This window comes from Schistocerca gregaria, chromosome 3 (genome assembly GCF_023897955.1).
Source record: "Schistocerca gregaria isolate iqSchGreg1 chromosome 3, iqSchGreg1.2, whole genome shotgun sequence".
Lineage (NCBI taxonomy): Eukaryota > Metazoa > Arthropoda > Insecta > Orthoptera > Acrididae > Schistocerca > Schistocerca gregaria.
In genome coordinates, this window is record NC_064922.1 from 121,944,674 (window position 1) to 121,968,235 (window position 23,562).

The window sequence follows — 23,562 nt, forward strand, 5'->3', positions numbered from 1 at the left end:
AAGTGCACAAACAAGATGTGCCACTCACCTGATCAAATCACGGTACAATAGTATGTGAAGCCAAAACAGTTATAAAGTACTAAATATCAAACTAAATGTATTTAAGAATATTAAAACATTGAATAACGGCATTTCATGGCAAAATGAGAAGATTGTGTAGATAGACCTTGCCTTCACCACATTGATATGAAGACGAAGAGTTAAGCCTAACTGTAGGTGATTTATATTGTGAGTGGGTAATTGTAATATAGTGTACCGAACGACCAACAAAAATTCAGAAACAACAGTTGCGAGTGTTATTCATTTGGGGAAACAAATCTAATTTTGCGGTTTCGCCCTGATAACCGCAGTACAATGTTTTTAGCTTGAAATTATGCATTCCTACTCTATTTTCACAGCAAAAAAGGGTGATCCAGCATTTAACCCCAGATAGCGCTTTAATAACAGTTCATGGCTACCTCACAGCTTCCCCAGAATTTCTATATATAACATTCAGGGTTTCTAAACATTGTTGCAAACACGTGGGACTGATTACTAGGATCAAAACAAGATGAGAAGTTATCGATAAATACACGTCCTCCCGTGCGTTGGTGTGGTATTATCTCCACCTTTCGCAGCATATTATGGCGACCTATTTGCTGTGGGGTGGCTGCAACACATCACTTGCAGCGCGAAACAGATGTGTACATAATCAAAGATGGGACCTGTTTTCATTCCTATTCAAAGAATTGACCATAACACCGATATTGAGGAGCAGTCCACCTTGTTGGTGAGCCCAAAACAGTGGTACTGGAAAGTATGTGTTGCAGTGCTATCCGCCGAGACAAAAGGTAATTATTTAAAAATAGGCACTTGTGTTGCCTAAGGGTTCACTAAAGTGAGTAAAAAGTAAGGTGATACACTTTGCACAGATATATCCTTAAGTTAAAGTAATATTTTTGCTTATATATGGACTGTTAGTTACGGTTTCAATCAACTGCTTGAAATTTTTGTGATTATGAAATATAGGTTCGTTAAGGAGAGCGCAACGAGAAACTTGTGGATCAAAACATTTCGACGAGAAGACTAGAAACCAATAAAACATAGCAAAAACATGTTAATATAGTTTCTACGATGTTGACACTGATTATTTAGGCTCACATCCCGTTAGTTGTTGAAAATCCTTTTTACGGACTTCGCTGAATATTGTACTCGTAAACGTTAAGTTTAAACCGTGGCTTAAGTGTGTATCCCTGAGTATGCAAAATTTCGAAACGAAAGTGGTAGTGGTCTCAGGAGAAGCAAGTGTTTCACGTGGAAAAAAACAGAGAGAAAAGAAAGTCTTCAACGACATTACGTACACGTATTTGAACGGTTAATTTTCGTACGAAGTTGCTTCATTCCTCTACGTATCAAGCACACTTCATTGGCGACATTCTGAAAGCCCTACATATTGGTAGTGGCATAATTTACTGCGAACTACATCATCAGGCAGTCAGATTTTACTTAAACCAGTAGTAAAATGGTTGGTTATTTTGCTGCGTTATAGTTCATGTTTAACTAACGAAATTTCAAGTCAACAAATACGTTTTCAACTGTTTGATGGCACATGTTCCTCCACGTAAGTACACAATATACAGGGTATAACGAGTATAAGTGAAAATCTGTTAGTGACTGAGGACGGTGTGCTGAACGATATTAAATCAGTATTTGCGTCATTAGCACACTAATAATTAAGCTACATACTATACATGTCGTAAATCTTTAGGTTTGTTAGTAGCTCCAAGTACATGTGGCAAGGGCAAGCCATTAATGCTTCTTTTACCCTGGGCAGCAGCTCAGCATTTACCAACAGAATGAAATCCAGATTTCATTGACATCGACTACAACCGTGTGGTAGGACGGAATTTTGTTCGCCTGAAGTGTTTTTCTGTGGATTTTTGAGGAGACAGTTGCGATATCACAAATTCTACACGACCATCAGGCTTCTGTTTATGCAGCGCCAGTCTCATAGCAGAACTTCTCGTTGTGTGTTACTACTTCTGGACAGAACTCCTGAATCCGGTTTTCGTAAGTCAGTTTCCCGACACTATTGTGGTTGTTCATGTAAGCACTTTAATATCGAGTCTATAAATGAGGTTGCAGCTGCCAGATTTCTGTTCCACAGTGTACCTTCGCTCCGACGTAACAGCTCTGCAGTTTTTGAAACGTGGCTGAGTTACCAGGTTCATATTTGTTCAAAAAAATGTTCAAATGTGTGTGAAATCTTAGGGGACTTAACTGCCAAGGTCATCAGTCCCTAAGCTTACACATTGCTTAATCTAAATTATCCTAAGGGCAAACACACACACCCATGCTCCGAGGAAGGACTTGAACCTCCGCCGGGACCAGCCGCACAGTCCATGACTGCTGCGCCCCAGACCGCTCGGCTAATCCAGCGCGGCTGTTCGTATTTGCTTATAAAATGAAAATGTTAGTTAACGTGAACGGAACGATTTTATGTGGAATGAAGGAAAAGGATTATTTGAGCTGGAACGTATTCTTCTCCTTAGCGTTGAACCCTTCTTTAGATGGCGTCACAAATGATGGCGATGAAGTTGAGGGTTGTTCTGCGCACCTACGTCACGCGTTCTCCGACAGCCAATGGGCGTTCAGTAGTGTTCTGAGAGTTCAGCTGTGAATTTTGTAGCCAGTGTGTGTATTAAACGTGGTCGTAGAGAGTTATTTAGTGAATTTTTATTCTATTTGTTGCAAGTTGTCATCGCCGATGGTGGTGGTAAGCGACAAATTCTACACGAGCAAACAAGGGATATATGCAGAATAAGAATTTCACTCTGCAGCGGAGTGTGCGCTGATATGAAACTTCCTGGCAGATTAAAACTGTGTGCCCGACCGAGACTCCAACTCGGGACCTTTGCCTTTCGCGGGCAAGTGCTCTACCAACAGAGCTACCGAAGCACGACTCACGCCCGGTATTCACAGCTTTACTTCTGCCAGTACCTCGTCTCCTACCTTCCAAACTTTACAGAAGCTCTCGTGCATCATGTGTGTTCGTAGAGCACTTGCCCGCGAAAGTAAAGATCCCGAGTTCGAGTCTCGGTCGGGCACACAGTTTTAATCTGCCAGGAAGTTTCAAGGGATATATAGTTTGCAAGATACACGCTTCCTTCAAGCGCAAATCACTTCCATGCTCGTACCACAGTTTACTCTCACTTGAAACCGGCAACAATGCAGTCCCCGTACCTGCCTCGACCTACGTGAACAGCCATCGTTCGTGAAGAGGACTATTGCACGGGGTCCGCTCTACCGAAGACTTGGCAAGTCTTTTTTTCTTTGAATTAATCCTTGGGCAGGCTGCCCTTCCTGTCGCCACAGTCATCGTTTACCTGAGGAAGAGAAGTCGATCGCGTCACGTGTTCGCATTGTGTAAACTTCAATGTGTGTGTCGTCAGATTTTAACTGTATCGTATTTTCTGGGAAAAAAATTAGGAACCATCCCAGCGTTTGCCTAAACGAGCGTGCGAAATTGCCTAAAAACCACGGTCGGGCTGGCAAGTGCTCCAGTCTATGGCCACTGCGCCGCAAAGATGCGATATAGGTCTGGCTCCTGTTGCTGTTACGCAATACGAGCAAGTCTGAGCTGGAAGTTGTTCATTTCCTTTATTTAACTGATTTAACTGACGTGCGTTATATGTTTATTAAACGGAAAGAGACACATAAGTAATTATACATTTGATGGGCTGGATCAGCAGTTTATTAGAAACCAAGACTGCTTCATGTGAAGTAATTTCACGAACAGTTTCGACAGTAACTAGCTGTCATTCTCAGATTCTCAAATCTCCCAGAAATATAACTATATATCAGTCTCGTCGACATACTCGAGAACATGCTCCGTTTATAATAACACAGCTCCACGCTGGTTTGTCAAATGTAGGAAACTTCTTAAATAAAATATCCATAGTCGTCGACGCATCATATTTACTGATGCACCTGTTTTTGCTCCTGTTTTGCTTATTGCTGGTGTGGGTATTTTATTTGGCAAGTTTCACATGTCTGACAAATAAGTGTGGAGCTGTATTACTACGACTGGAGCACATTCTCAGTATGTCGACGAGACTGATGTGTAGTTATATTTCTAGAAGATCTGAGGATGACAGCTAGTTACTACCGAAACCAGTCATGAAGTAAACAATTTCACTCTAGCGATCTTTGCTTCTAATATTACAACATTAGGTCGGCCCAACAACATGCGTAAATTATATCAAACTTCAACATAAAAGTTTTCTGGTTTTGGTACCGCCTCTAATGTATAAAACCACTGCTGCTAAAGAAAAACCAACGTATCGGCCACGGTTGCAGTGGTTACGTCTACTGACCCAGACCCAGAAGAAGGACGCTGCAACCGTGGCCGAAACGTTGGTTTCAGCAGTAGTAGTTTCATACATTACGATGCACTACCAAACCGAGAAAACTTTTATGTCGACAGACTCTGACCGCTGAAGCGTACGCAATTATATATCAACCTTTTTTGAGGACGGAAATCTTCTGAAATTCTAAATGTTTTACGGAGCCCTAAAATAAGCAAAACCTGTTTTTACGTTCACCCTGTACTTATAATTATTTAATGATAATCATACAAAAATGTATACATATTGACTTCTACAACAATATACGAAACAGCACACAATAATACATTGCGCAAAATAACGCTGTATTGATTCACTGTAAATTGAGAATATTGTTTCCATTTAATAGGAAATAAGAGTTTATTTTATTATTTTTGACCTGTTGTTTAATGACAGGATTGATAGAAGAGAGCTGAAGACTCATCTCGGGTTCAGCATCCCGTTTGCCAGAAGTAGCTCTGGAGGGAAATGATACCATGAAACCTGTAGGGCTGTCCATAAATCCGTAAGAGTACGATGATGTGGAGATCTCTTCTGAAGGGCACGTTGCAAGGCACCCCATATATGCTCAATAATGATTATTCTGTGGAGTTTGGCGGCCACCGGAAGTATTTAAACTCAGAAGAGTGTTCCTTGTGCCATTCTGTAGCAATTCTGGACGTGTGGTGTGTCGCGTTGTCGCTTTTGAATTGCCCAAGTACTTCGGAATGCACAATAGACATGAATGGATGCAGGTGATCAGACAGGATGTTTATGTGTGTGTCATCTGTCAAGAATCGTATCTAGACTTATAACGGGCTCCATGTCACTCCAACTGCACACGCCCCACACCATTACAGAGCCTTCACCAGCTTGAACAGTCCACTGATGACATGCACTGTGCATGGATTCATGAAGTTGGTCTCCATACTCGTACACATCCATGCCCTAGATACAATTTGGAACGAGACTAGTCGGACTAGGCAACATGTTTCGAGTCATCACCCGTCCAATGTTGGTGTTGGAGGACCCTGCTTAAAGCTTTGTGTCGTACAGTCATCCAGGGTACAAGAGTGGGACTTCGGCTTCGAAAGTCCATATCGATGATGTTTCGTTGTATGGTTCGCACGCTGACAGTTGTTGATGGCCCAGCATTGAAATCTGCAGCAATTTGCGGAAGGATTGCACCTCTGTTACGTTGAACGATTCTCTTCAGTCGTCGTTGGTCCCGTTCTTGCAGGATCTTTTCCTGACCACAGCGATGTCAGAGATTTAATGTTTTATCGGATTCTTGATATTCACGGTACACTCATGAAGTGCTCCCCATTTCATCACTATTTCGGAGCTGCTGTGCCCCAGACACTTGTTGTCTCATATAGGCATTGCCGACCGCAGTGCCGTATTGTACCTATTTATATATCTCTCTGAATACGCATGCCTATACCAGTTTCTTTGGTGCTTCAGTGTAGTAAGCCATGTAGCACAGTCAACACAACGACTAGGTCACCTCAAAAATCTGTGTATGAGGACGCACATGAAAGCAGGGTAAGCCGATCAAGTGTGAGACGAATTCTGAAGGCTGCAAAGTGTAAAGTTTAATTCCAAGACAGCTGCAAACTATGAATGAGGATGATCCAGATTGAAGGATGGAGTATTCTGAATGGTCTGAATGCATGCTTCGTGACGATGAATGGTCTGCAGGCATGGTCATCTGGTCTGATGAAGCACAATTATAACTTTATTGTAACAACTGTGCGTACTGGGCTCCTGAAAATCCTAATGTTCATGTGGACAAACATGTTAATTTACTGGTTGTCGGTGTGTGATGTGGTCTGTCATCATAGTCTGATTGGCCCCTTCCTTGAAAGTAACGTAACTGGTGAGATTCATCTCCATATGCTGCAAAAATTAATTTTACCTGCCATCTGACAGGTGTTTGAAATGAAATATTTTACCTACAACAAGATGGTGCTCTCCCTCACTGCCACATAGATGTCAGAGCCTACTTGGATGAAAATTTACGTGGACAATGGATAGGTCGAAAAGGAGCTGTTGAATAGCACCATGGTCTCCACATCTTATGTCTCTTGTCTTCTACCTATGGGGAACTTTGAAAATTGGAGTGTATCAACAGAAACCAGCTACACTGAATGAACTACGGGAAACCATTGAGGCATCCTATGTGACTGTCACACTGGCAACACAGGCAGCTGTAATTCCGTTAACAGCAACACTTCAGCAGCATCAGTGTTGTTTGGCTTCTAATGGAGGTCACTTTGAATCCTAAAAAATAACATTCCCCCGGGGCAATAATTGTAATTGTATGTCATTTTGTTCCATTAATATTGATTATCAAAGAATGTTCACATTTTTCTGAATGCTTCTGTATTGTTTTAATGATCACTGGTTACATCATCCATTGTTACACACAGAAAATTTATGGATAGCAATAAAAAACTTGTTGGTGTGTACAGACTGATATCAGGAAATTATTTTTAATTTACTCCTATCATATTGCACCATTCAGTTTTACATGGGTTTTTGCTTTTAGTACTGAAGTTTGTAAAATCAATTCATCAACAATGTTTTTTGTTATAAAGTTACTTGCACCATGAAGATTATTAGTTGTAAAATGTTCCTAATCCTAATGGTTACATGTATTGTTTACATAAATCCTAATGAAAAGCTAGTTTCACTTCTTGTGAAATATATCTTGGAATTACAAAATGAGAATTTTTTATGTTTTATGTTCAAGTATCATTTAGTAACAGTTGAACAAGAGCAGAGGTCAGTATAATAAATTGAGCTTTAAAATGATTGGATAAGTGAAAAGAAAAGTAATAGTACAAAGTTTATATAAGCCTGTAAATGTCGCAGCCTGACACCTAAGCTCAACACTTCATGTTATACTTACCCTAATGATCATATTGTACTATGACGATAATATCAGTTAGTTACAATTTGAATTGAGCAATGCATGAAAATATATTAAAAACAAAGATTCCAAGACTTACCAAGCGGGAAAACGCCGGCAGACAGGCACAAGAACAAAACACACAAACACACACACAGAATTACTAGCTTTCGCAACCGATGGTTGCTTCTTCAGGAAGGAGAGGGAAAGACGAAAGGATGTGGGTTTTAAGGGAGAGGGTAAGGAGTCATTCCAATCCCGGGAGCGGAAAGACTTCCCTTAGGGGGAAAAAAAGGACTGGTGTACACTCGCGCGCACACACACACACGCACACATATCCATCCGCACATACACAGACACAAGCAGACATATTTAGGCCAAAAATATGTCTGCTGCTTGCGAAAGCTAGTAGTTCTGTGTGTGTGTTTGTGTGTTTTGTTCTTGTGCCTGTGTGCCGGCATTTTCCCGCTTGGTAAGTCTTGGAATCTTTGTTTTTAATATATTTTTCCCATGTGGAAGTTTCTTTCTATTTTAATGCATGAAAATACCTGTATGTAACAAACAAAAGGATGTGATTTCAGCATCTTCTGAGGAGGAGACATGAAAAGATTTCTCAGAGCACAAAGAAACTCTCTGGGACATTTTCGTTACATTTTCTTTCCAGTTTAAGTCTTGGTCTGCATACATCCCCAATAGTTTTGTGCATCATACTTTTTCTAACTCACTACCACACTCTACCAGCTGGAGATCTTCATTTTGATAGTTTCTTTTCCAAAGTTAATGTAATGTGTTTTGTTCACATTAAGGGACAGCCTGAACCAAAAATGTGTGGACTTCAGGACTTCACCAGCCATTGTAAATGGAGATTCCTTCAAATCACTCATTATTACAATAGCGTCAGCTGTGAACAAAATTATCTTAGCTGGACTGCCTGAGGTCTATGTATCATTACCTTCCAGTACATCTATTTTGACTTTCTTTGCATCAGATACTAATTTCACTGTATGATAAAATGAGTTAGTATGATTCCAACTACCCATGTTCTATCCCTTTAATTCCTATGCCTTCCAGGTTATCCAAAATAATTCTGTAACCAACAATTTCCAAAGATTTAGAAAGATCTACATATATCCTACAACACTATTCTTTTTCTAGGTTTCTAATTATTTCAGGTGTGTAACTGCTGTGTGTATACTTCTACCTGTTTGAAAGCCAGGCTGATCACTATTCAGTATATTGTATTTATTTAAGTATTTGATGATTTGTTGCTTCATTACTCTCTCAAATACTTCAGAGAATGCTGAAAGGAGTTTAATAGCTTTTGCCTTTATGCCTGCTACCACTTACGAATACACTGTAACATTCCTATGTCAACTTAGGAAATGATAGACCAAATAGGCATAGAAGAAAATGACAAAATGTTATTCATTATGTTTGACAGACAATAATAGCTCTCAGATAAGTGTAGCACCTACCTGCAATGCTGAACCATTGGAGTTTGTTACATAGCCTTGTGAATAAATAAATATTAGAAAGAAACAAAATGAAACTATAAAAATCTCAGGATGGAATAATGACAATATTATGAAAAGAATAAATTGCTACTCACTATATACAGGAGATACTGAGTTGCAGACAGGCACAGCAAAAAGATTGCTGCATTTGAGCTTTTGGTCAAAAGGTATTCTTCTAAAGTAGCAAATACACGCACATTTGCACAAGCACAAATCACTCCCAAATGAGGACTGTCTGGCTGCTGAGGCCATACTCAGCACATATGTGCCATTTCCAAAATTCACTGCAGGAAAGGCTCCTTGCTTTTCTTTTTTTACTCATGATTTTGTTACATCATATAATGCTGAATCATTGTTTCTGTTCATCAACTTCAGTTAAAGTACTGTCATAGCTTGCCTCATTCAATTTGCACTACAGTGAAAAAATTTAGAGTTCATAAGAAACATCTCATCAGTGACCATTTTGCTCCCTCTCTTGTGTGGAAAAAGTTGTAACAATATCGTGTTTTTTTCATTTTTGAATGATACCCATCTCTTATTCAGTTCAATATTCAAGATGTGCCATCGTATAGTTTAACAGATATTTCTCTGCATGGTGCACTGAATATTAGTTTTAATACTGCATTCTCGACACTATTATTTAAGTGTGTTAAGTGAGTAATTGTAACAATTTGTCCATAGACTGCATGCCACAATTTTAGAATTAATTGATCATTAGACTGTAATAGTCAATAATGTTTGGACAAGAAATAGTATTTGATTAGTAAATTATTTTGAGATTAAATAGTTTCATGTATTGTATTGACAGGAAGTGTATTTAGTGTATAGCACCACAATTTAGAATTGTGTGACAAAATTTTGTTACCATAACACTGATTGCATAGAAAAGCTTTCTGACTTATACATTCATTACTTTAATTTCTTATGTAGCGAGCAGTCTTTTCATTCTTTGTCCTTTCCTTTCAGTCTGAATATGGATTAACAGAAGACCAAGTAGCAGGTGAGCAATCAGACCCCCAACCTTTTCTTCATAGTATATTCCCTTTGATCTATTATGGAAGCTACTTCTCATAACCTGACAATCATTTCTCACACTTAAATTACTTGCTTATCAAGTTCAACATTCATAATGCTAAAACAAATAAAATGGTCACAATGGCCTACCACATTCATTGAAGTTTTTGTGTTCTTTTCCTAAAATATATTTCCCTTTTTCTTTCATGTTGTTCTTTTCCTTTATTATAATTTGCTACTAGTTACTGTTGCAAGTGACACCTTGATATTTATTCTAAAGAAGCATATATTTTTCTCAATCAGTCACATAAAAAATAGACTTTATAAACAAAGCTGAGGTACTTATTTGGTCTGTGAGAAGCTTTAATGTCCTGGTGGCCATCATTTAACCTTTCATGTTGCAGAAGAAATGTAACTATTATGAATTTCCTTGCAATCTTTCAAAAGATTATATTTACATACATTGAACCATTTGGGACCCGGCATAAGTTTACACACATGAAATGGTCAAAATGACAGGCATGGGTAGCTCATGTAAATTAGAAATTACAACTATTACATCAAAAACAAAGATTCCAAGACTTACCAAGCAGGAAAGCGCCAGTAGACAGGCACAATAAAAAAACACACACACAAAATTATTTACAAAACATGTCTGCTTGTGCCTGTATATGTATGGATTGATATGTGTATGTGTGTGTGAGTATATACCTATCCATTTTTCCCCCTAAGGTAAGTCTTTCCACTCCCAGGATTGGAATGGCTCCTCACCCTTTCCCTTAAAACCCACATCCGTTCATCTTTCCTTCTCCTTCCCGCTTTCCTGACAAAGCAACCGCCGGTTGTGAAAGCTCGTAATTTTGTGTTTGTGTTTGTGTGTGTGTGTTATTTTATTGTGCCTGTCTACCGGCGCTTTCCCGCTTGGTAAGTCTTGGAATCTTTGTTTTTAATATATTTTCCCATGTGGAAGTTTCTTTCTATTTTATTTACATCAACTGTTACATCACACATATAACATTAATCGGCCCACAACAATCTTAATGTTCCAATAACAAAAATACTCAAAATACTTTAAAAACATAATGTAAATAACAGGACACCTGCAGGAAGTTGGGGAGCTCTGAACTGGGGAAATCAGCTCAAACTCACCAGCCAAGTATGAGAGTCACCCAAAAACAAAACAAAAATACCTCTCATGAAGTAGGACCTTGAAAATAGCCGCAATAAGATCTCCAAAACACATTGCAAAATTAGTGTCACTGTCTTCAGTTCATCCATGTAGCTAAACTGAACACCACAATACGCACAAACACCATAACAGTGATTCGCAAAAGCATCATCAACAGGCACAAAAAAAGAATGAAAACTTTGAAAGCTTTTGGAAGAAGCCCTTTGACAAGATAGAATACCCTCCCTCCTCCCAACCCACTCTTTCACTCTCTCTCTCTCTCTGTCTCGAACACACACACGGGTGCGTGCACACACACACACACACACACTCACACACACACACACACACACACACACACACACACACACACACGACTCCATTGTACTGTTTACAGTACAGTTTGTACACACTGCACAGGATCACTAATCTGCTAACGTAGTTGAACTGATTGATGTAGTAGATTGTTGCTCCATTATGAGTGGGATCAGCACCGCCAACAGTGTCCTGCAAATTACAACCAATCAGACATGCACAGTGAACTGCAGCAGTAAGACTTCCCTACACATTAATTGTCACAAGTAAAATATCAGATATCTGAACACGTACTGGTTTCCAGACATACAATTACAGGAATTGTTCTTGTTGTTATGACCAATACTTACTTCCTGTAGGAATATGTGACACTGTCTAAAATATCCTTTACAGGGTCAACTGGAAACTCACTGACAAAGTTTCAGGAGTGGTTGTTGTTGTGGTCTTCAATCCTGAGACTGGTATGATGCAGTGCTCCATGCTATTCTAAGATGTGCAAGCTTCATCTCGCAGCACCTACTGCAACCTACATCCTTCTGAATCTGCTTAGTGTATTCATCTCTCGGTCTCCCTCTATGATATTTACCCTCCATGCTGCCCTAGAATACTAAATTAGTGATCCCTTGATGCCTCAGAATATGTCCTACCAACCGATCCCTTCCTCTAGTCAAGTTGTGCCACAAACTCTTCTTCTCCCACATTCTATTCGATACCACCTCATTAGTTATGTGCTCTACCCATCTAATCTTCAGCATTCTTCTGTAGCACCACATTTCGAAAGCTTCTATTCTCTTCCTGTCCAAACTATTTATCATCCATCTTTCACTTCCATACATGGTCAGAAACGACTTCCTGACACTTCAATCTATACTCAATGTTAACAAATTTCTCTTCTTGAGAAACGCTTTCCTTGCCATTGCCAGTATACATTTTATATCCTCTCTACTTCGACCATCATCAGTTACTTTGCTCCCAAAATAGCAGAATTCCTTTGCTACTTTAAGTTTCTCATTTCCTAATCTAATTCCCTCAGCATCACCCAACTTAATTTGACTACATTCCATTATCCTCGTTTTGCTTTTGTTGATGTTCATCTTATATCCTCCTTTCAAGACACTGTCCGTTCCATTCAACTGCTCTTACAAGTCCTTTGCTGTCTCTGACAGAATTACAATGTCATCGGCGAACCTCAACGTTTTTATTTCTTCTCCATGGATTTTAATAACTACTCCAAATTTTTCTTTTGTTTCCTTTACTACTTGCTGAATATACAGATTGAATAACATCGGGAAGAGGCTACAACCCTGTCTCCCTCCCTTCCCAACCACTGCTTCCCTTTCATGCCCCTCGACTCTTATAGCTGTCATCTGGTTTCTGTACAAATTGTAAATAGCCTTTTGCCCCCTGTATTTTACCCCTGCCACCTTCAGAATTTGAAAGAGAGTATTCCAGTCATCATTGTCAAAAGTTTTCTCTAAGTCTACAAATATTAGAAACGTAGGTTTGCCATCTCTTACTCTATCTTCTAAAAGTCGTAGGGTCAGTATGCCTCACGTATTCCAATATTTCTATGGAATCCAAACTGATCTTCCCCGAGGTCGGCGTCTACCAGTTTTTCCATTCGTCTGTAAAGAATTCGTGTTAGTATTTTGCAGCTGTGACTTACTAAACTGATAGTTCGGTAATTTTCACATCTGTGAACACCTGCTCTCTTTGGGATTGAAATTAATATATTCTTCTTCACGTCTGAGGGGAATTTCACCTGTGTCGTACATCTTGCTCACCAGATGGTAAAGTTTTATCAGGAATGGCTCCCCCAAGGTTGTCAGTGGGCATGGACCAAAACAAGAAAAAAAGTCAAACTTGGGCTCTAAGTGCAGACCTAAAGTGCCATGAGAACTTGTTAATCTCTGATACTATGAAACATATCTTTCTGCTACAAGCTGTTTGCTTTCCATCATTGGGAGGAGACAGTATGGACCAAAACAAGAAACACATTCCCAGTAACACATGGTCTCTAAAATTCATACATTAAGAGCACCTATGAGCACCCACCTCTGAAAGTTTGTTGCGGGAGTTCTGGTTCACTTGTAAAATTGATGACATTGTCTTTGATTAATGTAATTTTCATAGCTAAATAGAATTCAATTATGCTCAATAGTCACAAAACAGCAATTTACATAAAAATAGATCAAAAAAACAATACTGTTGTTGGAAAGCCTTGATTTTGCAGACTATATGCCCTACGAATTGGCCTCCTTCAGTTGTCTTTCCATCAGCATGCAAAAATCTGTCACTGGTGCAGACAGTAGAAATTTTTATCCTTATGTTAAAGTGATTGGTCATTGCATCATACTTCTGCAGAAATTATGTACTAAGCATTTTGCACATTTTCTTGTTCCGGATGTGGCTGTTATATTCATACATTATTTCAAAATTCAAAGCTAATACCTGGTACCAAATGTTCAGTGATCCAAATATTTTTGTGACATTTCATTCATTGCCATTTCACTATTAGTTTTATGCTGCAAACTCCAAACTTAAGCACGAAATAACTGGAAGTTATCTTTTAGAAGTGCTGGTTGGGAAAGGAAATATGAGTGGGATGGAGAGCAGCCTAGGTATCTGTAAATAATGACTATACATATTGAAGATTTGTGGTGGGGACTGAAAAAGTACCATTTTGAAAGGAAACTCATGTCCACTAGACGTTAACCATGCCTGTGCTACAGAAACAAATATCTAAAACAATATATTTCACTCTCCAACTTCTGATGGCTGAAAAATCAACACGAATTAATTCATCCTTACTTTGATAATTAATCACTTTGTAACCAACCAAATATTTTTTTTGGTTGATCAATATATGGGCCATCAGTGAAATAAGATGCAATGAATGTATAATGTGGCTCAAGAACTAGGTTTGATCCATACTATCACCTTTGAAAGTTCATTGCTGTAGTTCTGGTTAACATGTAAAATTGCTAACAGTGTCTTCACTTAATTTAAACTGCTTTGCTAAATAGAATTCCATGATAACCACCAGCCACAAAACAGCAACTGACGTAAAAACAGTACTCAGATTATGCCTTTGACTTGACACTTTTTACTTTGGTTTATCATGAAATGTACCATCACTTGCTACGATAATAAAAGTATGAAGCATTTCTTAGAAAATAAAATAAAAGCAGGAGGGAGTGTAAAAATGTCATACAGTAGTGCTGTTTTCTCTTTTTGTGCTCTCTTTTTATATATATATATATATTTTTTTAATTCTGTGCTTAGGGTTTCATATTATATGGAAGTATTTTAAGAGGAGATATAGATCCTTAAATGTTTATGACATCAACAAATCAACAAAGAATGGTCCTCTTTTAAAGCCAGTAACTGTTTGCCAGGCTGTCCTCTCAGTACGTGATTCATGTTAGTAAATACATATATACCATTCATGTTCGTTAGTCCACTTATTCTTTTATTTTTAATACTTCATCATATTACAATGATTGAACCTGCAGTTGTCATTTTGCAAAAGATTATTGAAAGGAGATTGAAGTAGCCTGTTCCACACAGGTTCAACATCACGACCATTTTGAATGATCATGAAATAGTTGCATTTTCAGTGCCTTATTACTAAAAATGCAATCGTGCTTGTAATTTTCATTTCAGTAAAGTACCATTGTTGCATCTTCCATTAGCTTTATCAGTATTTTTTGGCAAAGTTTTATGGCCGATGAATTACATCTTATAATTACTTGCCTCAGAAATGTATCACGATCTTACCTTTTCAATATTTATTTATGTCTGACAATAATATTTCTGTTCAGTTATTCCTGTTATACATGATCACTAATGTTTTTAGTACAACTTGGCAAATGACAGTAATCTGACACACGCATAGAAACTTTGTTACTAAAAGTAGAGATAGGTAATAAGTAAACCAGCTTTAAAAAGTTAGCAAGAACGGTGTATTAGTTATTAGTGGACAGAGGAAAATATCATTTGATGTGTTTTTGTCTGTGTAATATGATTAGTTCACTGTAGTAAAGGAAAAGGAAATACATGTGTAGTTTAACTTGCATGTGTCAAAAGGAAATACATATGTAGATTTACTTGCATGATTCAATTAGGGGGAAATATTTTTGTAATATCATCTTTAATTTAGTTCCTGTTATTGGCACACACAAAGTACAAATTATATATTTGTGAATAATATTTAATGTAGGATGTGTCAAAAAATACTGACAGTGTCATGTAGGACTGCAAATTGATCTCTTTTCAGAATATATTCCCTTAATTTGGGTACTATGGGCATCAAAGTTTGAGACTGGTGATGTTAACATTGCTTTGGATAATATTTGGTGTCATAGTTAAATATGCAGTCCTGTAACAGACGCATAGGCAGCATCTAACTGGTCTCCTGTGCCAATGCCTTATTAATTTCATAGTTAATGGCTTTCATACTAATTAAGTAGTTTGTGTTTTGTTTCAGGATGGTAGCATTGTTGACAGCAGTACAACAGAGCAGTGCACAAAATATGGAAATTGGCTGACAAGCGAATTAATTGCCAACCAGGCTGCAACTATAGCACCTTTTCAATTTTTAAGAGGTTTTCCATCTGTCTTACGGGGTGCCGTGTCATTTGCACAGTGCACATTCCTATCTATTTAGGGAAACTGTATTAATTTCAAACCTAAGAGCCTTACTCTTGGAATGAGCAGCTCTCAGCCAGTCACCTCTATTGGTCAGCACTTAGCTCAGTTATTTAATATGTGCTACTGTTCTTTATACATGACCCTGCTATTAGTGTCATTGGTTGGCGTCTTTAACCTGGTCATCCATTAAGAGGTAGACAGTGATTAGGTTATTTGTAAAATTATCCAGAATAACATGTGAAGAAAGTTATTTAAGGGAACAATTTTTAATGTGTTGGGTTTCACAGGTGTGTTTCTACAGATAACTCTAATAACCATATGGACTAGACACACCTTTGGTTCACTTTCATATCTTTGATCACCCCTTAGCAAAAATGCAATTCCATTCTGCTGCACATAAATCTTTTACCTCTTCCGAGCCCTCCTCCATAACATAAGTTGATATAAACTGTCTTGGTATTAAGAGCAATTTCGATTACATGTTGCGCAATGATGATGTCTGTTGTCACATTGTCACTACAGTTCTGCATTGCATCTGTCACTTTTATTTTGTTTGCTAGTGAGTTGCCTTCATATAATTGTCAATGACCATGAACTGTGACTGAACAAAGTGACATTGTGATTCAGACACTGGATTAACATTGGGCAGGAAAGTGGTTAACATCTCCACCACTCATTTAGGTTTTCTGTGGCTTCCTTAAATCACTGACAGCAACTTTTGGGTTGTCCACAGGAAAATATATGGTCAATTTCTTACATCATCATTCCAGAATTTCATGTTGTGCTCATCTCCAATGACTTCATCATCAAAGGGGCATTAAAGACTTCCCTTCCTTCCTTCTTTAAACTGTGAAATGCACCTTATCAGTGCTACTCTGTTTCAGAAATTTTTGTAATATAACTTTTAGAGTACAAGGGCCTTGTGTTCACAACTGTTTTCCATAGGCAGCTGCATGGAACACAACAGATACTCTGGTGTGATATAAAACACTACAACTAAAGGTTTTTTTTAGATACTGCGCCAGTAAGATGACAATTCCAGCTTGCTTGGATCTGAACATTTGGCACTCCAGAACTTAACACCATTTGACTGATGGAGGTCAGTGTGCTTTATGCCCATGGTTGTCTCAGGACCTTACACCACCTGGTTGTTTTCAGTGCAGTCTCATGAAAACTTTCGCATATGCTACTTGGTTAACGTAAGAGGAAGACCTTATCATATGAATCTATGCCGAAACTGTACTCCTGTGCGCACAGCCACATATATTTGGTCTTGTGTGTGTATGTTTGCAGTGATTTTGTACAAAATTGGTAATTTTCATGTAATAAATTGCTGTATACTGTGCTTCATTTTTGGTGCATTTAACACATTGTTAACTACATGCCCATCACTTTGTCCAAACCATTTTCTAACTTTGATATCCTATGGAGCAGTAACAAGAATATTTGGACAAGGGTTACCTTTTGAAAGGTAACCAGTTTGACATACTGCACAATACTAAGGGTTCATAGTGTTACTTTGATACATTCTGTATATTTTTATATTTGGCTCTTTGCTTCTTTCTGTAACTCATGTCACATACAACTGATCATATTCTTATCTATCTGTGTTAAGTTTCATTGTTGTTTCAGTGACAAGAAACATTTTTTTTCAATTATAATGTACTTGTCCTTAATACCCCGACTCTAAAGTCTTATGTTATAAATGAAATTCCCTATCAATGTTTCAGAGTTTAAAGAGGCATTCATGCTGTTTGACAAGGATGAAGATGGCACCATAACTATGGCAGAACTGGGGGTTGTCATGAGATCACTAGGACAAAGACCAACAGGTGAGTTTTTGTTATTAGTGTAAAATTGTATTAGTGGTTCCTTGATCCACTAGATCATTTATGTGAATACTGGACTAGACACTTACTTTGGTGCCATCAGCAGTCTTTACATATGACCAGAATTCCTTTGGGTTTTGTGAAATATCATTTGACAATATTCTGCTATGATAGTCATTGAAGGTATCATACATTGCCCTTTGGACATATTTGGCTGCCAAGAAAGCAATGTGTGATGCCTTCAATGACTACCATTGCAGAATATTGTCAAATGATATTTCACAAAACCAAAAGAAATCCTGTTCTTACATAAAGGCTATTAGTGGCACCGAAGTTTGTGTGCAAATGAGACAGGAATGACATTGTGGGGAGCAAAGCAAAAGCTTAAATGATTAACTTCATTTTCAAATGTTGCTTTACAAAGCAAAGCCCAAGAGAATTTCTTGAATTTAATCCTAGTACCTCTTAAAACAAAATAGTGAAACATGTATTAGTGTCAGTGGCGTTGAGAAACAGCTGAAATTGTGAAAACTGAACAAAACTCCAGGGCCCAATGGAGCCCTATCAGATTCTATACTGAATTTGCAGCTGAATTAGACTCTGTTCTAACTATAAGCTATCATAGATCTCCGGAACAAAAACCATGTCCAGTTCTTCGAAAAAGTGCAGGTGGCACTCATCTACAAGATGGGTGGTAGATGTGATCCACAAAACTACCATCCAGTAACCTTGACATCAATTTGTTGCAGAATGTTTCAACAAATTCTGAGCTCAAACATGAGATATCTTGAACAGAATGACCTCTTCAATGCCAACCAGTGTGGATTCTGAAAACATTGATCGTATGAAACCGAATTCACATATGACATACTAAAAGCTTTGGATCAAGACAGTCAGGTAGACACAGTATTTCTTGATTTCTGAAAATCGTTTGACTCAGTGTCATACCTATAGTTGTTGTCAAAAGTATGAGCTTATGGAATAACAAGTGAAATCTGTGGCTGGATTGAAGACTTTTTGGTAGGGAGGATATGGCTTGTTATCTTGGATGGAGAGTCATCATCAACTTCAGGTGTGCCCCAGGGAAATGTGTTGGGACCCTTGCTGTTTATGTTGTATATTAATGATGTTGCAAATCATAGTAACTTTCTGCAGTAATGGTAACTTTTTGCAGATGATGCAGTAATCTATAATGAAGTACTATCTGAAAGAAGCTGCATAAATATTCAATCAGATCTTGGTAAGATTTCAAAGTAGTGCAAAGATTGCCAACTTGCTTTCAATGTTCATAAATATAAAAATGTGCACTTCATAAAATGGAAAAAGTGGCATCCTATGACTATAATATCACTGAGTCACTGTTGGAATTGGCCAAAACATATGAATACCTGGTTGTAACACTTTGTAGGGATATGAAATGGAATGATCACATAGGCTCAGTCATGGATAAAGTAGGTACTATGCTTCAGTTTATTGGTAGAATCCTGGCGAAGTGCAATCAGTCTAAAAAGTAGATTGCATACAAATAACTTGTGCAACCCATCCTAGAACATTGTGGCCCAGAAGTGTGTGGCACCTGTACCAAACAGGATTAACAGAGGATATTGAATGTGTACAGAAACGTGTGATTCCTTGATACAAAAATGTCTGTGATAAAATTTCATACCTTGCATATTTTTTGTAGAAAAGGGATGTCAAGAATGGCAATTCAGAATCACAATAATGACATGCATAACAAGACAGTGGCTTCAATCAGTACTGAGTTTTGAATTAGAATATTTGAGGTAGGTAATTTGATTCCAAACCTATCTATACTCTCATCACCCAGTACTGCTGCAGTAGGCATTGTTTCTAAAATCTTATGTAATCTGCAATTACTGTATTTTTATGGTGACTATAATAATCAATGAACAGACATGTCAGAGATATTCATGAAAAGTAATAGTCAACTAAACAAAAATTAGAGGCCATAGGACTCAGTTTCTTTGAATCATTTCAAGCATGCTCAGCAATTGGATATTGCATGTACCCAAAGTGGACAGTCCTATGCACTCTGCCAATTTAGTATGGTTATGAGTTTCTGTGCTCAATGCATTGGTGCACTATAGGTGAGTGATTGCCCTTCTTTTTGGATGCTCTGACAAGGATGTTACAGAGATGAGGAGAGTGACAAAAAACAACAGACGTGTGTGGGGAGGATATCAGAGAGAGAAGATTTCATTTCATGGCTTGACATTGAAAACTTATAGCTTTAGTGGAGCAAGAGAATGAGGCATTTGAAATCTTGGTGGTACAGAGTGTAAGGGGGGGGGGGTGCATGCTTTCAAACTTTTTTTTTGAAGGGGAGCTATATCAGCCAGAGGCTAAGAGGAGGGTATTGTCTGGGAAATTCGTTTGTGGATAAGATCTGTAAGGTAGTTGTAGAGGAGGAAAGCCTGAGAGTGGTTACTGGTGTGGATGTTGAAAGATTTGATGGTGAAGCAAATACATTTTCCAGGAGTGTAAACAAGGATGCTGGACAGAGTCATTGATGTTGAAGGAATGGCATCAGTCAAAGTGTAGGTATTGTAGATTACTTGTTACTTTTATATGAACTGCGGTCTGTATTTAGGCTTCAGAGAGGTGGAGGTCAATGTCAAGTAAGGCATCTTTGGATCTGGAAAAGGAACGTATGAATTTGGTTTGGAGTTAAGCAGTTGCAGAAAGCTCTCCTTCACCGTGGTTCATATACAATGAATAAAAAGAATGAACACACAAAGGCATGTGAGCTCTATCACTATTGGAAGTTTAGTGCTCTATGACTGAGAGCCCCCCCCCCCCCCCCTCCCACATTATCCCATTTTATCTTTACCCTTAACTACCTCACTTTACAAATAAATCAAGTTGCAAAATATGTGCCCAGTCATGGGGGCAGTTTTCTGGCTCTTGAGGAATGCTTCTTCCATGTGGCCGACAAAAAGATTGACATATGATGGGTCCATTCTGGTTCCCATAGAACTGCCTCTGGTTTATTTGTAGGCCTGGCTCTCGAAGGAGAGGTGGTTAAGGGTGCAGGTAAAACGGACTAAGGTGGTGGCCTCTCCATCACAGAGCACTAAACTCCCAAGAGCAATATGGCTCTAATGCCTTTATGTGTTAGTTCTTTTTGTTTGTTGTGTATGGAGCCGTGTGCTATTATGGGTGCTGTGACTTTGAAAGTCAGCATCTGCCTGACATACTTCAAGGTAGGGCTCAATATATTAGGCTTTCTGTGCATGGGGTTGCAGTGTGTCTGTGGAGGACAGTGTGTTGTTATTCCAAAAGCCCTCTTCTGCAAAAAAAAATATTATTTTGGATGGCAAGTGGTGGAAGCCCAAAGTATTTTCCGTATGTTGCAAGAGACTTAAAATAACCAAAGTATGCAGCCCTATCACCTTCTGAGGCACAAATGTTTAATTTTTGTGACAACTCTAAGTACCAAATAGACAGAATTGAGTTTCTGTTCGAGTCGTATTAGATGGTCATTAAAATTTAAGTTTTCATCAAAATGTATGCCCAGCAATTTCATGAATGTTACTTTGTCTGTGGCCTTTTCACATAATAGATAATAATGTACTTTTACAGCACTTTTTATTATCAGTGGATTTCCAAGCTCCTGCTTTATGTCTACTGGCAACATATGAACAACTTTTGCAGCAAAATATAGATGTCTTGTTCAAAGCAGCTGATTTTACATGAGATATACATCTACATCTAAACTATGTGAATGATTTTGCGTGATTCCGTTGTTGATCCACAACTGGAACCTATACCTATTCCTTCGTTATTGCTTCAGGTAACACTACGATAAATTGTGTTGTCATACGTCCAATTGAGCAGCAGCAATATAAAATCTAAAGTGAGCGAGGCAAGAAAAAATTTACGATCAATATAAAAAAATGACCCCAAAATAGCAACATAATTCCAGATTGAGGCATTTGTCTTTGAGATAATTAGTGATCTGGCTGGGATCTGGTGCAGCTGCACTGCTTAATGTTTCGAATGGGTCATTACTGGATCTGTGTCTGTCAACACATATCCTTGGCAGCAGTGTGTTATAGTGAAAATTTATTTCATTATTGTTTAATAAAACAGTAGTGTAGCTCATATTATGTAAGTTTATTTTCTCATTGTTTAAATAAAGTAAGATTAAACTGTTGTTTTTATCATACATGACTTACCTTTCTAACATAAAGAAAGCTATTCTATACTATATGCCCACTCTTGTTATGAAAAATGACACACCACTTGAGGTTTAAGGGAGAACATGTTCTGAGATTCTAGAACAGGTGGATGTTAATGATATTGGACAGTAGTTTTGTGAATCACTGCTGCTACATCTTTTTTACGCTGGTTTGACATGTTCTTTCTTCAAGCTTCTGGCAACAGATTTTTAATTGAAGAAAGATCTGTGATATGGTTGGCACAGTTTTTTGTTTGAAGAAGGATATATGGTATATTATGGTCAAAAGATGGGTTAACTCATCTTCAAATTCTATGTAGAATATGTAGGGATTCCATCATGTGTTCGTGCCATGTTTAATTTTAGCAGTTTCGTGTTTCTCAGTGCCACTGATGCTAATATCTACGTCACTAATATTAGGAGTGATGCAGTAATTAAACTAGGGCAGTACTCCCAGATCCATCTTTGTAAAACATTTGAAAATTGAGTTCGGCATTTATGCTTCTTGTTCACTACCCTTAATTTCAGTTCCTATGTCAGACGCAGATGACTGGGCACTAACTTTAGTGCCACTAACAGCTGCTTCATATAAGGAGTCTTTCAATAAAATTTTTACAGTATAAGCTTCCAATTTATCCGTTTGAATGGAACACTAACTACATGACTGCTTTAAAAGCTGTGCTACAGAGTGATTTAAAACTTTACTGGATATTTGTCCAAGTTAGAACTTCACTATACATAACATCTTCACATGCAAAAAGTGACTTTTGAATTACATGTTTTGGGATCCATACTGGTTGCTATGTTCTGTTTGAGGTACTTCATTAAGTTTTAGCTCAGTATAGACAATGCGTCCCACTATCCTGGAAGCAGGCACTTTAACAGGCACAGCTATTTGGGCAGATACAAATACTTTGTAGCTGCTGCTTTATGACAGACTGCATTGACATGCTTATACAAACAGTCATTGTCTCTGCACTGTTCCTCCATTGTACACGTTTCTCAACTGTTCACAATACATAAAAAGGCAAAATATCTTCATATCCTTCCACAGTTATGATTTTCTTAAGGGTACCATACCCCAATCGAGAAAATCTCCCTTATACTGTAACACCCCCTCCTCTATACTTCACTGTTGACACTACACATGGTGGCAGGTATAAAGGTCTCTATACTTTGCTTTGGAACACGTGAGGCAATACTGACCCTACGAATTATCTTAGAAGAAAGATTAAGGAAAGACAAACCTACGTTTCAAACATTTGTAGACTTAGAGAAAGCTTTTGACAATGTTGATGGGAATACTCTCTTTCAAATTCTAAAGGTGGCAGGGGTAAAATACAGGGAATGAAAGTCTATTTACAATTTGTACAGAAACCTGATGGCAGTTATAAAAGTCAAGGGGTATGAAAGGAAAGCAGTGTTTGTAGCCTATCTCCGATGTTATTCAATCTGTATATTGAGCAAGCAATAAAGGAAACAAAAGAAAAGTTCAGAGTAGGTATTAAAATCCATGAAGAAGAAATAAAAACTTGGTGGTTCGCTGATGACACTGTAATTCTGTCAGATAAAGGAAAGGACTTGGAAGAG

At 38.1% G+C, this 23,562-nt stretch overlaps 1 protein-coding gene across 2 annotated transcripts in view; it reads left to right on the plus strand.

The window, feature by feature from the left end:
• Nucleotides 1–23,562, plus strand: part of LOC126353858 (calmodulin-like) — a 732,664-nt gene that overhangs the window by 679,839 nt on the left and 29,263 nt on the right. For both annotated transcript variants that reach the window (XM_050003024.1, XM_050003025.1), the window contains 2 exons: nucleotides 9,759–9,792; nucleotides 17,673–17,774. In XM_050003024.1, the coding sequence (XP_049858981.1) occupies nucleotides 9,759–9,792; nucleotides 17,673–17,774 (136 nt within the window). The remainder of the gene's footprint in view (nucleotides 1–9,758; nucleotides 9,793–17,672; nucleotides 17,775–23,562) is intronic.